The 14,987-nt window shown below is 53.5% G+C and overlaps 6 protein-coding genes across 6 annotated transcripts; 3 read left to right on the plus strand and 3 right to left on the minus strand.

Annotated features, from left to right (window-relative positions):
* Nucleotides 1–1,264: 1,264 nt before the first annotated feature.
* AYO20_10051 (lipoyl synthase, mitochondrial) lies at nt 1,265–2,527 on the minus strand (the record flags this gene model as incomplete). The annotated part of the gene is made up of 1 exon (XM_022648314.1): nt 1,265–2,527. The coding sequence occupies one exon, from the start codon at nt 2,525–2,527 to the stop codon at nt 1,265–1,267; it is 1,263 nt and encodes a 420-aa protein (XP_022495671.1).
* A 455-nt stretch (nt 2,528–2,982) lies between these two features.
* Nucleotides 2,983–3,886, minus strand: AYO20_10052 (hypothetical protein; the record flags this gene model as incomplete). Its single annotated transcript, XM_022648315.1, has 2 exons — nt 2,983–3,414; nt 3,500–3,886. The coding sequence occupies 2 exons, from the start codon at nt 3,884–3,886 to the stop codon at nt 2,983–2,985; spliced, it is 819 nt and encodes a 272-aa protein (XP_022495672.1).
* A 2,831-nt stretch (nt 3,887–6,717) lies between these two features.
* Nucleotides 6,718–7,761, plus strand: AYO20_10053 (hypothetical protein; the record flags this gene model as incomplete). Its single annotated transcript, XM_022648316.1, has 1 exon — nt 6,718–7,761. The coding sequence occupies one exon, from the start codon at nt 6,718–6,720 to the stop codon at nt 7,759–7,761; it is 1,044 nt and encodes a 347-aa protein (XP_022495673.1).
* Nucleotides 7,762–9,752: 1,991 nt separating this feature from the next.
* On the plus strand, nt 9,753–10,534 carry AYO20_10054 (hypothetical protein; the record flags this gene model as incomplete). The annotated part of the gene is made up of 2 exons (XM_022648317.1): nt 9,753–10,157; nt 10,247–10,534. 2 exons carry the CDS (start codon nt 9,753–9,755, stop codon nt 10,532–10,534), a joined length of 693 nt encoding a protein of 230 aa, XP_022495674.1.
* An 874-nt stretch (nt 10,535–11,408) lies between these two features.
* Nucleotides 11,409–12,949, minus strand: AYO20_10055 (hypothetical protein; the record flags this gene model as incomplete). The annotated part of the gene is made up of 5 exons (XM_022648318.1): nt 11,409–11,487; nt 11,633–12,091; nt 12,167–12,697; nt 12,797–12,839; nt 12,910–12,949. 5 exons carry the CDS (start codon nt 12,947–12,949, stop codon nt 11,409–11,411), a joined length of 1,152 nt encoding a protein of 383 aa, XP_022495675.1.
* A 662-nt stretch (nt 12,950–13,611) lies between these two features.
* Nucleotides 13,612–14,903, plus strand: AYO20_10056 (hypothetical protein; the record flags this gene model as incomplete). The annotated part of the gene is made up of 2 exons (XM_022648319.1): nt 13,612–13,917; nt 13,980–14,903. The coding sequence occupies 2 exons, from the start codon at nt 13,612–13,614 to the stop codon at nt 14,901–14,903; spliced, it is 1,230 nt and encodes a 409-aa protein (XP_022495676.1).
* Between the last annotated feature and the right edge of the window lie 84 nt (nt 14,904–14,987).

The raw sequence follows: 14,987 nt of genomic DNA on the forward strand, positions 1-14,987 counted from the left end.
CATCCTCCTCCTCCTCCTCCTCCTCCTCCTCCTCCTTCTCCCCTTCCCTCCTCTCGTTCTACAACCCCGGTCCAAAAGCCCACACTGTTTCCTGTTCCCTACAAATAGTTGTTCACTTGATCTTTGATCTTTGTCAAACCTACCCATCTAAACCCTTAGAGTGTGTGTGTGAGAGACTAACTCATATCAGACCACCCCTCTCCGCCCGCATCTCCCGTTTCTCCGACGACCTGTACAACTTCCTCGGCCTGTACCTTGTCTCCCTCTTCTCGCTGGACCCCTACACGGCCGCGCAGAACAGCCAGTTCAACACCCGCGGCCGGCCCAACGCGTATCAAGACCGTCCGCGCTGGGGTGCGGGGAGTACTACACGACTCGGCGGCGGCGGCGGTGGTGGTGGTCCTTGGGGAAGAGGTGGAGGTGGAGGAAGTGGTGGTGGTACCGGTCCTGGTAGTGGGTCGAGGAGGATGGGCGGTATCGACGACGTGCGCGGCCCAGAGTGTGGAAGTTGTGGGTGATTACTGCGGTCGAAGGAAAAAGGGCACAATGCGCAGCGAAGATACGATGGTTTTCCCCTCCGGGTGGGACGAGGGAGGGAGAGGAGGGAAATTAGATCATACAAGAACAAGAGGAGGAGACGATACCCGATGCCCGATACTCGACACCGCAAAGCCCAATGCCCGAACCTCGACACTCGAGGAGAGAAGACAAAAAGACGAGGACAACGACGAAGACATGTTTCCCAGCTTCGTCTACCAGATGGTCGCGAGACCGGTGGGCTCGCCTCACCTCACCTTACAACGCCCTGTGTGCTTTGTGCAAGCATCGAACATTTCCAAACGACAAGCCTTGAGAGACGACGCACGATCGACGACATGGACTGTTATTGTAAGGAGACCTGGTCTACTCTCTCATGAGTGATGGATCTGCCTACCACCACCACCACAACAAACACAAGGGCATTTTTATAACACGGCGCTGGAAGAGTTACCAGGTGGGCGCAGGGTATTAGGCAAATACACAAAGAAGGGTGATGCCATTTTGCAAAAAGCGGATCTCTACCAATTTGAAAGCGGGAAAAATGTAGAAACGTATCAGCAACACTGGCCTGACATTTCTTCTGTTGTCGAGATGTCGAGACATTCTCGATCAAGAGGTCGTGGATAGATACACAATGACCCAAATATGCCTTCGCCCTCTTCACCTTTACATGTATATTATCCCAAGGAAAATATCAAGTACCGAATGCCCCAGCTCGTACAAATCAAAGCTTCCCAATCTGCACCTCCTTCACGTCTATATCGCCCGCCAAATCGGCGGTCGCCGTCTCTCCCCTGCCAGCTCTCCTCTTCTTCAGGACATTCTCGATAAATGCTTCCCCGGCCTTGTAACTGCTCCGCACCAGCGGGCCGCTCGCCACGTACAAGAAACCCATTTCCAGCGCCCGCACGCGCCACTGCTCAAAGACGTCCGGCGTCACGTACTCATGCACGGGCATGTGTCTCTTTGTGGGACGCATATATTGGCCAAATGTGACCACGTCGACGTCGACGGCGCGCAATTCTCGCAGCGCAGCCCACAGTTGGTCCTCGGTCTCGCCCAGGCCCAGCATGATGGATGTCTTGGTGATGAGACCTGGTTGTGCTGCTTTGGCGGCTTTTAACACGCTGAGCGATTGCCGGAATGTTGCTCGGCGGTCGCGCACCTGAGGCGTCAATGCCTCGACAGTCTCAACGTTGTGCGCATACACATCCAATCCTGACGTCGCAACAAGTTTGACCATGTCCAAATCCCCCGCGTAGTCGCCGGTAAGACACTCGACCAGAATAGCGGGCGCCTTGGATTTTATTTTGCGCACCGTCTCTGCAAAGTGGTGCGCTCCTCCATCCGCCAGATCGTCTCGGTCAACACTTGTCAGAACGACGTAGCCTAGACCCCACCGCGAAAGCGCTTCAGCCGTATGTTCTGGCTCATGCGGATCCAACGGAGGAGGAGCCTTTGACGTCTTGACACTGCAGAAACGACAACCCCGGGTGCACGTATCGCCCATCAACATGATGGTCGCCGTGGCCGCGGACTTGCTGCTCCCTCCCCAGCAGTCTGAGATATTGGGACACCGAGCCTCCTCGCACACAGTGTGTAGGTTCAGGCCGCGCAAGTCATTTTTGATCTTCTTGTACGAGGAGCTGTCCGGGATCGGCGTCTTCAGCCACGAGGGCAGGCGGGTGATTTTTTTCTGCTTGCCCTTGGGGCCTACGAGGGCAGTCTTCAAGGCGTATGCTTCCGAGGGTTCCAATGGCGGCTCCTTCCCTGACACAAAGTCGGAGAAGGAAGGCCCAGCATTGAGCTTGTCGGCGAATGTGGTCGCACGTACTCGTGGCTTGCTGGTGGGGAGGTCATCAGTCGTGGTGGCGAATGTCCGCGTTGCAATCGAGGCCGATGTCGAGGTCGCAGGAAGGAAGACTCTGAACGGAGAAGACCATGGATGGCCGTTTAGACATCGGTAGCGGGGGACTGTAGTAGCCATGGTCGAGGGTGATGGAGATGATGGCAATGGTCCTGGTCGAGATGTAGCAGTGGCGGGACAAAGGGCGTTGACATATTCTTGCGGTTTGAATGGCTCAAACAGGCCAATGCCGCTTTTACAGCCCTATTTTCTCGTTGGCGGCAACAAAGCCGAGATCGGTCAGGCCTGCGATTTCGTGTCTACATATGAAATTTAAGCGACTTTGAACGACGGAGTATTCCATCTAACCACCACCTTGGCTATGCTGCCATGCTGCCATCCTCAACAGACTTGCAATCACCCTTTTTTCCACTCATCACCGCTCCATGAACCTCGTACTGCCACTGCCAATCCCTCACGTCATGTTTGGAAGAATACTGGATCTTGCCCCACCGCTAGGCTGATCACCGATTTCGTCTTGCAGGGTTCGTATGGTTATTACGCCCGGATCGGCGAGTATCTTCCTTGGGCGCTCCTTACGGTTTGATGACATCTTGCTCGCCGGTCATGAACATGATGCTGGCCTTAATCAAGACACACAACACATCAAGCTCAGCCTGGTCCCGTGGAGCGTACACTATGAGGAAGGTGTCTCCAATACCCCACATATTCTTCAATCCACCGAACCACCACGGTTGAGTCCTAGCACATCGATGCCGTTGAGCCCAACCCCGTTGGATGAGAATTTTTGCATCCGCTGGTGAGAAGTAAAGGTGCAGTGAAGTGTCTCCATGAATATGCCCTAATTCGCCGTTGGCGACGGTTGCAATTTGTGGTAGGTTGTCTGGCTCCGCAAGTATGCTCGGATGCACAAAGAGTGCATAGTGGTGTTTCTCGACCACCGAAACACGTTGTTGCAGCAGGTTGGGATTTTGTTGGACAAACGACGAGAACATGTCAAGTACACGCTGGCCAAAGGTTAGTTTGGAGCCTCGACAGCATTACATCACGGCAGTCTACCACATGGACTGCAAATACTTGGGGCTCACTCACCGAGTTCAACTCTTGATTGGGACACTGACTAAATTGCCTTTGAGGCGCGATGCCCAATATGACTGGCCGTTCCCCTCTTCGAGCCGGCAGCGCCATGATCTCCTTGTGAGCACCATGGTCCGGATAGTCTCCAGTCCACGTGGTGTCCCGAACGGCGAGAGTGAACGGCCTGACCAGAATGTGGACTTTGAACCAGCCAAAGATGTCATGAGAGGGACCGCCAACTCCCAGGGATTTGAAGAAGCGATAGTCTTGTATGCACCACCAGAGGAAACTGGCCAAAGAAAAAGCGACCGCGAGGTAAGAGAGTACCGGACTCACCCTCTGGAGGGCAAGAGCAGTGGGGGGATGAGGGTTGGTAACGTTGGGAAGGGTATAAACATCCATGGCTGGGAATATCGGAGAGGGTGAAAGAGTTGGGAAGGAAAGGAGGGAGAAATCAATGGTCCTCGACAGGCAGTTTTATGTGCGAGAAGCGAGAGGTAGTGGGCGGTGTGACTATGGTCGACTCGAGGGATAGTCGAACGCCGACGGGTTCAGATTTCCTGGCTGCGTTGTTGAAATGCATGTGAGATCTCGAAAAGAGAAGGAGGTTGCACGTTGTTTTCGGGCACATAGCACGTATCGGAAGACCTACCGCCAAACTAAAAAACCAACGGACGGTCAGTCTCACACAGTAGCAGGAGGAATTAAAGGGCAGTCCATTGGCAGAAGAGCCAGAGGAATGACGAGGCATCATGCTCTGATGTAGCAGGACCAGATTGTGGACCCTCATTTGTCTCTCGGGGGGATTGACTGATGCCCAGTGACGCAGGGCAGCCTCAGAATATGCGTGAGGTCACTTGGACACTGCACAATTTCTCGTATCGTCCTCCTCTTTCGAGACGTGCAGCTGTCCATCAGCCCGCTTCTTTAGTTCGACTTCTCCGCAACGCGTGGGAGTGTAGGTCCTGGCCTGGCTTTCTCGAGGAATAGGCTATGAGAGACGGTGGGATAGCCGACGGTCTTTTTGGTAGGGGGTTTGTGCCCGGGACTGGGGGAGAAGAAGCTTCTATTCCTCTTCAGATCAAGAAAACAAACAGGTTCAGGGTCTCCCTTGGGATTTTTTGAGAAGAATGGTAGGGGACGTGGGGGAAAAGCCAACTCGAGCGTGGTGGGAGCGTGGGTTGTTCAAAGACACAGGCCTGGAGTAACTTAGTTAGCTGCACCATTTCCGGAAAAACCGGGACTGGCCTCGCCAGCCAGGCACCACCAACGGCACAACCAACCAAGCAGAACCCAGGCACCACCGGCACCACATATGCTGAGCTCAACGCAGGACTCTCTGCAGCTAAAAAGTCACGCGGGATGTTGACCACAAGCACCTGAGGCACCCAAACGACGCCGCGCCATGACATCAGCCGGGGATGGTTGGTAGCCCTGGGACCTCCTCTTCTCGCTGCGTTTTCCTCCGAGTTCATTGCCTGTGTGCCTGGCCCTGTCAATTCCACGACGCGGGTGTGCTGGAGATGGAGCTGGAGCTGGAGCTGCGTGATTTTTGTGTGGTTCGCGTGCAAGACAGGCGGGAGGAACATCCAGGCACCAAAGACAGTTTGTGAGACCTTGGTGAGGTGTTCTTGCCACTAGGATCGACGGAGGGAGTGCTCACGCGACGTGCAAAAAGGCTGACCGTATGACTACTGGTAGATTAAAATCGGAATACCATGAGGAAGAACTGCCTGTCTGCGGCCGCGCCCTGCGGTGAACCGATTGTCTGGAATCTGATCCAACGGGGCTCGGTAGCGGATTCAACGATCCGAGTCCGGGGTAAATTGGCTCAAAACGAAGTCATGATCAGAAATAGGCTGTGGCGATCGTTTACAAGTACTGGAGTAGACAGGACAAAAGGACAAAGGCAGTGGCAGAATTTAGGCGAAGGACTTTGGTGTTGCGGTGGTGCTGGAGGGTGGCATTGGTGAGGCTGAAAAATACTTCCTGGGTAAGAATCGCACATTGATGAGAAGAGGGCATCATTTCAACAAAATAGATGGGATTTCCTCTTAGCTGTAAGGCCATCATTTATAATGGTCATCTTCTGCTGTTGGACGCAATGATGTCCGTATCCTCATTTTAGCATCAATTGCTCCAATGTTAGAGGCACCGCCATCGATATGAGGACTTTGGTGAGATCTGGCAGCGGGTGTGTCCGTGTCATTTCTCCTAGAATTGGATGAATTCTGTCCAAGTTGCAACATCATGGTGCGCTCTTTTTGCCCGAGACATGACAAACTTGGTAGACATTGGTGATGGTGAGAAACCCTCATAGTTTCAACTTTCCGCAGCTCACATGTCGCATCGTATCGGCAAAACTATTTTTCCGCAACCGCATGTCTAGGCTCAGAGAAATCATCCCACCAGCGACGCCTGCGCTTCTGCCTCTCCTTTTCCCTCTACCTAGAAAAATCTTTTTCCCAGGCCTGGACTCCAATCTCTACTACTGCTAGATCTCCGAAGAAACTCCCCTTGAATGCCCGAGAAGTCAAACAACTACTCAAAGTCCACTTGAACCCTGATTGATATAATTTCACGCACCACAACACCAACCAACACACCCACAATCTGCGTCATCCACCTCGATTTCTTCATCTCTATTGCCCGCCAGAGCCGAGCCTAAACCAGACTAACGGATTCGCACCCACCACCGACCAAACTGCGCCTGTTCAAGGGAGCGCATTCTCCCCCTCCCCTGCGCCCAGGCCACCACCCAATCCACCAACTGCGGCGACTGGACTTGTCATATGGTGTGCTTTCCAATACAAAGTTGTTTTCGCCTTCATCCTTCCATCCCCTGCCTTGCCGATCCACGCTATTACATACACTCGGAGCTGGTGACGAACGTCCAGAGATCTGCCCTCGCGCTTCTCAAAGCACAGAAACTCCAGCTTTTCCCCCCCTTTCGCCATCCAAATAATCAGTGAATAGATCCATCGGGAAATTTCACACAATTCTTCAGCCTCCTCGATCAATCCAAGTCCTTCACCGTGGCGTCCTCAAGCCTTCAGACTTGGTCTTCTGATCTCCTACGAAATCTCAACAGCCTCGCCCAACCGATCCTTCGACACTTACCGGCCGACTTTCACAACAACGTCAATCTTCTCCTGACAGAGTACTCCACCGCGTCCTACACGACCCTTGCTGCCCTCATCCTCTCCCTCGTTTACCTTGTTGCCCGCTATCTCATGAGTAGCTACGGTAGCTACGTCGCCTACGGTGGTCGTAGTGGGGGTTCGCCTTACACCAGCAACATCGTCGATCCGTACACTCGCAACCTGTCTAATCACTTTGAGTACATTGACGCCGATCATGGCATGCTTCAAGAGCCGCATCGTCACTCTGTGTCCAGACTACATGAGGTGCCGATAGAAGACCCTGATGCTCCGGATGTCATCCTTGTGCGATACATGGCCTCTCTGTTTCCTGTCGAATTCCCTCCATATTCCATCAGTGAGGAGACTGCCTATGTCGGTCAACTGCGAGAAGCCGTCGCCCGGTACTTGCAGACGGATCCCAGAAGAGTGCGACTGGTGTACAAGAAGCGCGACCTCAAGCACGATGGGTGGCCGTTGCGAAAATATAACATGAAGCAAAACAGCGAGGTGGCAGCCATCAAGACCGAGGCGATCCTGGACTACAGCGATAGAGATAGTCACTCGTCGGGCGGTGAGGACGTTCCTGAGCAAAATCCTCGGCGCCGGCCCCGTGCTGCGTCTTCGGTCAGACATCGTAGCGACGAGAATCTGCCACAGCAGAGACCTTCGGCATCGTCCAGTTTTCTTCATCCCAACGGACACGTTTCTTCTGGGACCACGTCCGAACGACAGTCTCGCACCAATCTAAGACCAGAGCCTGATGATCGGCCCGTGCGACGCGAGCCGTCTCGCACCCGGGGAACGTCACCTCGACCGTCGTCCACCCCGACACCTATTCCCACCTCACTGCCTGCGGCGGACCCGAACAGTCCATTGGGAAAGTTACAGGCCCTTTCGGATAACTACCACGAGCAATGGCTTCCTCTGTGCCGCAAGTTCATCTCCAACCCCCCTTCTTCGGCCCAAGATCGGGAGAAAGAACACCGCAAGTTGAGTGAGAGCGTCATGACGCACATTATCCTGAAAGCGGACGCAATTGACGTGGATTCTACGGAAGCACGTGGATTCCGAAAAGGACTTTTGAACGAAATCCAGGAGACGATGAAGAAGATAGACGCGGTAGCCAAGGCTTGAAGACGAGGGCGCTTGTTTGGGTTAAGTTTGCATTGCTCCGGCGCAGGATATGCACTTGTCAGTGCTGGTTGGATGAGTCTTTCGCTGATACTCTGTATGAGTGAGCATCGCGTGTTTCATATGCGGCGTGGATTGGGTGTCCTGGCGACTTTTGCATGGAAGGTATGCGACTAAGAGCAATGATGTGAATGATAGAGATGGGTTATCGGGCGACGACGGAGCATTGCATGGGAAAGCATTACACAGCAGCAAGACGAGATGCGCGGACATCCGAGCGACTGGCATTAGCACATAATAATTGGATTCGTTGACCACATTTCGTCGAAGGCGGTTCTGAGCATGCGTGATAAAGATCAAGCCCAAGCAGCCGGCCGAGCCGGTGTCGAGACTCGAGAGGAGCTAACGATGCAGGTATGCACTGCAGCCACAGGAACGAGACTGGACCAATTCCTATTTTGTTGTTGACTGTTGAAGTTGTTTGAAGGAATTGTACGAGGTACGAGATACAGTATTGACCATAAATGTTTCTTATATGGAGCCATGTCGATCATGTAGATCATGTTGAAAAGGTTTGATTTGAATGCAAAGACGAGACAAGCAAACAAGCAAACATGCAGACGGGAAACAGGGCGCGTGGGCTCGTCTAGGTGCCATGTCTAGATGCCATCTATCTATGTACCATCTACCATTTCCCGTCTATCTACCCAGTTAGGAGTTAAGGAGGTATGTACCCACATCACACATCCCGCATCGCGTTTCGTCCATGCTGGATTTTAAGGTGACAACTCATCGACCTGTCTGTCTGTCTGTCGCAAGGCTGCCTACTCTCGGGCCCTTGTCCCGACTCCGCCACATGTCTAGTACCATGCCCCGTGAAATTGACTGTATGGCTGGCTGGAATGGCTGGCTGGTCCCCTTCTCTAACGAAACCTTGAAGAGTATCGGCTTTGGAAGAAAAACCTCGATTGAGCAGTTTGGTTGACACGATAGGGGGACGGTAGGGATATCCAATTTCGATGGATATACATGGTCATTACCTGACTTGGCAGTTCGGGAAAGTATATTATACCGACTACTGGCCCTATAGTGGATTTCTCGGAACTCGGAGCTCGGGACATGCAGAAACTTGTACTCCGCGACCGCAAAAACATACTGCAACTCCGTACTCCGTAGGGAGCCAGAGGTACTTTAAGGTCTACCTGCAGCCAGCCTCGCGACAAATGTCCCAACCTTCTCCGGCAAAGAGCCTTCTTCACCTTACCCTGACTTTTTTACTTTGACTTGGCTGGGAGTCTGACATTCACCCTTGACGCGGACATGTATCTCTACACGTGCCGGCGCCGTAGCATCGTGTGCATAGCTCGTACAGCGGGCGCAGATCCCCCCAAAGCCAATAAACATACTCAAAATTTGCCCGTCCTGAATTCAACCCAGATCTCCCAAGAGTGGGTTTTCTAGTTAATCAGATCCCGAGTAAAAGGGAATCTTGCTCGTGGAGGGATCTGCTCCTCGCTGGGAAGATCTTCATCATCCATGATTGCATTGTCCGAAACAGCGCATGCACGCAAGCCACTCGAGAGTTTTCTCTCACCTTCCCACTTCCCACCTCCCCCAAAACACGCGTCGCTTGGATCAGGACATCCGACGATGCAGGAAGTAAGTAACTAAGTAGCTAGGTAAGTAGGTTGGTTTGGTTGGAGGAAAGAAGCACGACGCGTTGTCCCCGCTGCTCCGCTCGTTATACTCTTACTCTTACTCTAACTCGTTCCCATACCTGAGAGTGCGAGTGAATGACAGAGGGAACAAAAAGTGTTTATATCAGGGCTGTGTCGTCTGTTTTTGCGAGTGGTCCCTTTTCCTCCTCCCTTGTTCCAGTCTTTCCTTGATTCCCCAGTCATCCCGGAACCACTTCCATCCATTCATTTACATTTCTTCACTCCAAATCTCTTACGCTAGGACAACGTCATCTTCAATATCCTCCTACAGTCACCATGCGCTTCACAGACATTGCCGTCCTCTCCCTTGCCGCCACCGTCCTCGGACAGGGCCCAGGACAAGGTCCCCGTGGCGATGGTCCCAACGGCGTCGGTCGTCCAGGCCCAGGACCTGAACAAGGACCAGGAGGACAAGGACCACGACACCACCCTCGCGCAAACCTGCGGAGATTTGTCCCCGGCCGGGGCAGAAACACGCAAGGAAACCCGCCATTGAACCCGGGCTCGGGCACGGGGAGCAGCCACTGCCTGAACGACGCCGATGTCGACGTCCTGGTCAAGGGATACACCTACCTCCTGCAGTACCCCGGTGGGGACGACTTCAATGCCACGGCCAACGCGATCCTGTCGGACAAGTTTGAGGTTTGGAGCGACTCGATCAACACGCTGGGTCAGCGCGATGTAAGTTCCCAATTTCTTTCTTTTCCCCCCTCCTTGATATCATGTCAAGACCCCATCACTAACCACTTGTCTTTTATGCGAAAATACAGTTCAGCTCAGCCGCCTACCCGTCCCTCGAGGCCTTTATCGCCTCGCAGGCGGTGACGCCGCCTCTCCCGACCGTCGAGACCCTCTCGACCGCCTACACGTGCGACCAGATCTTCTGGCGCTGGAACGCCTACGGCATCGGCAGCGACTACATGCGCGTCCACGGCTTCATCGAGTTCGACGTCGACGTCTCAAAGGTCCAGATCGACACCGTCTACTCCGAGTTCAACACGGCCGCCTTCTGGGTCGACCTCGGGAACCCGGAGTGTCAGGTGGCGGCTCGCAAATAGGCTCAGCATCAAGCCCAGTCAGGCTCCGGGTATAGAGAGGACAAGGAAAATAGAAGCAAGCAAGCAAGGCGCAGTTGGGGTTTGGGGTTTAGGCTTGGGTTTTGGGGAGACGGAACAGTGGTAATTTTCTAATTTCATCTTTCCAATGTCAATTTTCAAATTTCAAATGCGATTTTGGCGCGGGGTTTCAGGAATGGGAATGGACTGGACGAGACAGACAAACGGACAGACGAATAACTATACGAGTACGAACCAATACCACCCCCGGCAGTTGAGAGGCGGTGTTTGCAGAGAACCCTGATTTTCTTACTTCACCCCCCTTTTTTTGAAAGAGAGAAAAATTCTACAATAATTTAATTCAACCCCGACGGCTTTTACGGTCACGCATCCACGGCGCCCATGCGACAGGGAGAAGCTTCTTTCATCGAATACCTCACTCATTCGCACAAGGGACGATGCGAGTCTTCAGCAGGTGGGTGAGAGTCTTGGAATGATGGGGGCGGTTGGGAAGGACATTGGAGGATATTATTATGACGAAGATGATTATCACGACGGTGGCGGCGGCGGCGTTGGTGGTGGTGGTGGTCATCATCTTTTAACTCTCTCATCCGTGCCATGTTCATGTTGATCTAGATCGACAGATCGATAGATCAATAGTCAGACGACTGCACGGACACAGTTTCAAGATTCTTCTTGCAAAACGGATATATTCTTTTGTCCGATGTGAACAGTGTCATTCGACAGTCGACAGTCGACATTCATTCCTCGTTCACACCTCTTTTCTCCTAGCAACCCTTTCTTTGGGTGATTTCCCATCTCCCAAGACGTAATAGTAACACTGACAGTGACAGCCAGATCATGGTTCCGCGCGGGGTCACATCTCGGACAATAATTTGGTCAAAAAGTCGCGTCTGATAACGGCGCCGAATCTGTAGCGGTAAGAAAGGTCAGCACTGAGAAAACCATGTCATAGTTACAGACAGGATCATGAGCAGGCGGACACGGCAGGGCAGATGAAGACTGGAGCTGAGGTGTGGATTGGGTCCGATCCTCCAAACGGTACACATTCGGTGGAACGCGAACAGATGGCTTACGTACCCGTAACACTTGACGTGGGCCACCAGCCTCTCCGCCATCTGGTTCAAGCCCTGCACCATCAACGACGAAAAGCCCGGCGACTGCTGCACACAGTGCCATACTTGGATCGGCGTCAGTTCTGCGGCCTGGTCGATGGGCAAGTCGTCCGAGATGTTCAGGAGTCGCTCGAGGGTCGCTTTTGGGGCGGGCCACGTAAGAGCGGTAGAGGAGGAAGGAGAGGGAGTCGAAGTTGGAGGTGAGAGCGGTGAGGCGTATTTGTTGATGTTTGTATATGATGTCGATTTGGGCGGTGATAAAAAGGATGACGAGGCTGGCGATGAGGATGATGGAGACGGATAACAGCACAGAAGTGCCGCCGACGCTGTGTGGACATGGCCATGGAGAGGACTGCTCGAGGTGGTGTCGCCGTTGTCCTCGTCCTCGTTCTGGCGGAGGTGTGGGAGACATGGCGATTCGAGTCTGTAGGTTTGGGTTTCATCTTTTCAGTGCCGTACATCTGCAGGCGTGAAGGGAGGATATGATAATCTGACATACTTGAGCACAAACTCCATGGCAACAACCACAGCGTCGAGGTGGGCCACAAGGACTGTCGTTGCGCTTCTATCTCGGCCCAGAGAGGCTGAATTTTTTCCCGCACTGGGCGGCAGGAAGCCAAAGTCTTGCTTCTGCTGGACATGCATCTGGACAGGCTGGCCATTCTCCGTCTCGATCCAGACCAGAGTGCTCGAGGAGCCGCTGCTGACAGAGGCACCCACTCCGCTCTCCATCCAGCCATTGGGCGACGAGAGGTAAGCCGGCCGAGCTGAGTTGCCCATCTCAGATGCGAAGTTGAATCCTCCGAGTCCAGTCGCATAGCCGCTTCTGTTCGCATAGGCGTGTTCAGTATGAGTCAAGGAAGCCGACTTGTGCAACTCTGCCTCGCAGTGCGCAAGTTTGCTGTTGGCCGCCGCCAGATCTCGCTCGAGTCGGTCGACTTCAGCCTGCAGCCTCGCTTCGTTGGCTTGTAAGCGCCTGACCGACTTTTCCAAAACCCGAAGGTATTGGTCTCGTCGTTCGCGAAAGGTCCTGGTCAGTCGGATATAGGGTGTTAGTCAATCCAATCTCGTGGGCAGCGAAGATCTCCAGATCGCAGCTGTCCGATTCGCCTGATGCGACAGTACTAACTTCTGGGCCTTGCGCAATTGTTCACGTCTGTTCGCAACCTTGTCTGGATAGGATCTGAGTCAGGACATGGTTTTCTTGGAGACGAATGCGAGGTACGCTCTGCAGGTACATACCCTCCACGGACCTAAAAAGTGGTCGGAATATGTCCGACATGGCTGCATCTCAAAGCAGACACAGATGTCGTCCTCGTTGTTAGAAGAGTTGGACGCGCATGATAACGAGAATACAGGAACGAGGTGAAGTCATTGAAACCATCGAAAACAACGTCCGAGTCGAGAAACATCCACAAGTTGCAACGGCGGCTGACTGCCGTTTCGCTTGTGTCTCAGGCCCCGCGGCGATGGGCCCCTGGATTCGCCGCCTCGTGAGTGGAGCCTCATTCGCTTTCGCTCGTCGCCTCTCGCGGGCCCTCGATGGATAATCATTTTCTTCCTGTTTGGGATTAGCCCAATTTGCTGCTGCCGAAGCCGTTCTCGGTCTTGTCCCAAGAAGGAAATAAAATATTGTATAATCCACGACGAGAGACACAAACCCCGAGGCAGAGATTCACAGCCGTTGTATCGACTGACACGTTTTCCCTTGCCGTTGAGATTGCACAGGAGTACAGGTGCCGAATAATGTGTCTCTGAGAGGGTCGAGGAGTGTTGTCGCGGAGATTTTTAGCCATGCCACGAAGTATAAAGTCGGTAGCAGATGCGCCAGAAGGGAGAGGAAAGAGAATTCAGCTTCCCACAAGAAAAACACTGCCAACCTGAATTCACTTCATCGTTCCATAGGAGCCTAACGCTGGACGTTGACAATCTGAAGCGACAAATATGTTGACCAATCTCCTTTCATCCTCGCTGCTTCTGGCGGCATCCATTGGCTCCGTCTGGTCCGCGCCATCACCACACCCTGGCAAATGGGGGAACCCTCATCCAAAAGGGGCTCGCGCGATATATTTCATCACCAATGATGCCAGCAACTCTGTAGCAGCAGTGCCCGTTGCCGCCAATGGCATGCTCTCCCAAGGTTCCCTGACTCCGACTGGAGGGGAGGGATCAAATAGCATCACTGCAGAGAATGAGCCAGCAGCTCCTGACGCTTTGATATCGCAGTCTTCTTTGACAATTGCTGGAAACGTATGTGACCCCTTTTCAGCATTGAAAATGAGGACATATGGAATGGCTGACGAGATGGACAGAATATCTTCGCCGTCAATGCTGGAAGCAATACCTTGTCAATGCTATCGATCGATCCACGCGACCCGACGAAGCTCACCGTCGTCGGTGCTCCCGTCAGTCTCCCCGGCCAATTTCCCAATACTGTCGCAGCGTCAGCCCGCAATCGACTTGTCTGTGTTGGGACCACCGGCGAGGTCAATGGTGTTTCCTGCTCGTCCTTCTCAAGACAAGGTCTCGGTGCGATGGACAGCTTGCGCTCCTTTGACCTGGTCCAGACAACTCCCCCTGTTGGTCCGACGAATACAGTGTCCCAAGTCTTCTTCTCAGAGGACGAGTCTCGACTGTTCACGACGGTCAAGGGTGATCCGCCCAACAACAACACGGGGTTCTTCTCAGTCTTCCCCGTGCAAGGAGGAAATTGGCATATGAGAGCAAGCCTTTCGATGACGGACACACGCAGCTCACCGGCAGGAACAGCCGTTCTCTTCGGCTCAGAAGTCATTCGTGGCACGTCCAATGTCTTTGTGACTGACGCGTCTTTTGGCGCTGCTGTTGTGTCCGTGGACCCAGCTAGTGGCACGGCGTCAACTGTGGCAAAGCAAGCGGTCGATGGTCAAGCTGCCACCTGCTGGGCGGCCATCTCTCCCAAGACTGGGACTGCATTCGTCGCGGACGTGGGCGTCAATCGTCTTGTGGAAATGAGCTTGACAGATGCCAGCATCGTTTCGACTCTGGACCTATCAGCAAATGGAGACCCGGGACTCATCGACTTGAAAGCGGCAGGTAACTTCATCTATGCTCTGTCTCCAGGTAATGGAACCACCCCTGCCGCAGTGACTGTGGTGGATGTCTCTGGAGGGCCGGGTTCGGCTAAGCAGGTTCAACATTTCCAGTTGGACTCCATGGGCGTCGACAAGAACGCGCAGGGTATGGCTGTTTTCTAAGCTGGACCGTTCTCAGAGACTGGTGCTGGAGTGGCAGTGGGGCAGTGTCTGGTACACGGGTCCCCAGATCGAGGAATTTATCTT

Source organism: Fonsecaea nubica (assembly GCF_001646965.1).
Source record: "Fonsecaea nubica strain CBS 269.64 chromosome Unknown Scaff102, whole genome shotgun sequence".
Classification (NCBI taxonomy): Eukaryota; Fungi; Ascomycota; class Eurotiomycetes; order Chaetothyriales; family Herpotrichiellaceae; genus Fonsecaea; species Fonsecaea nubica.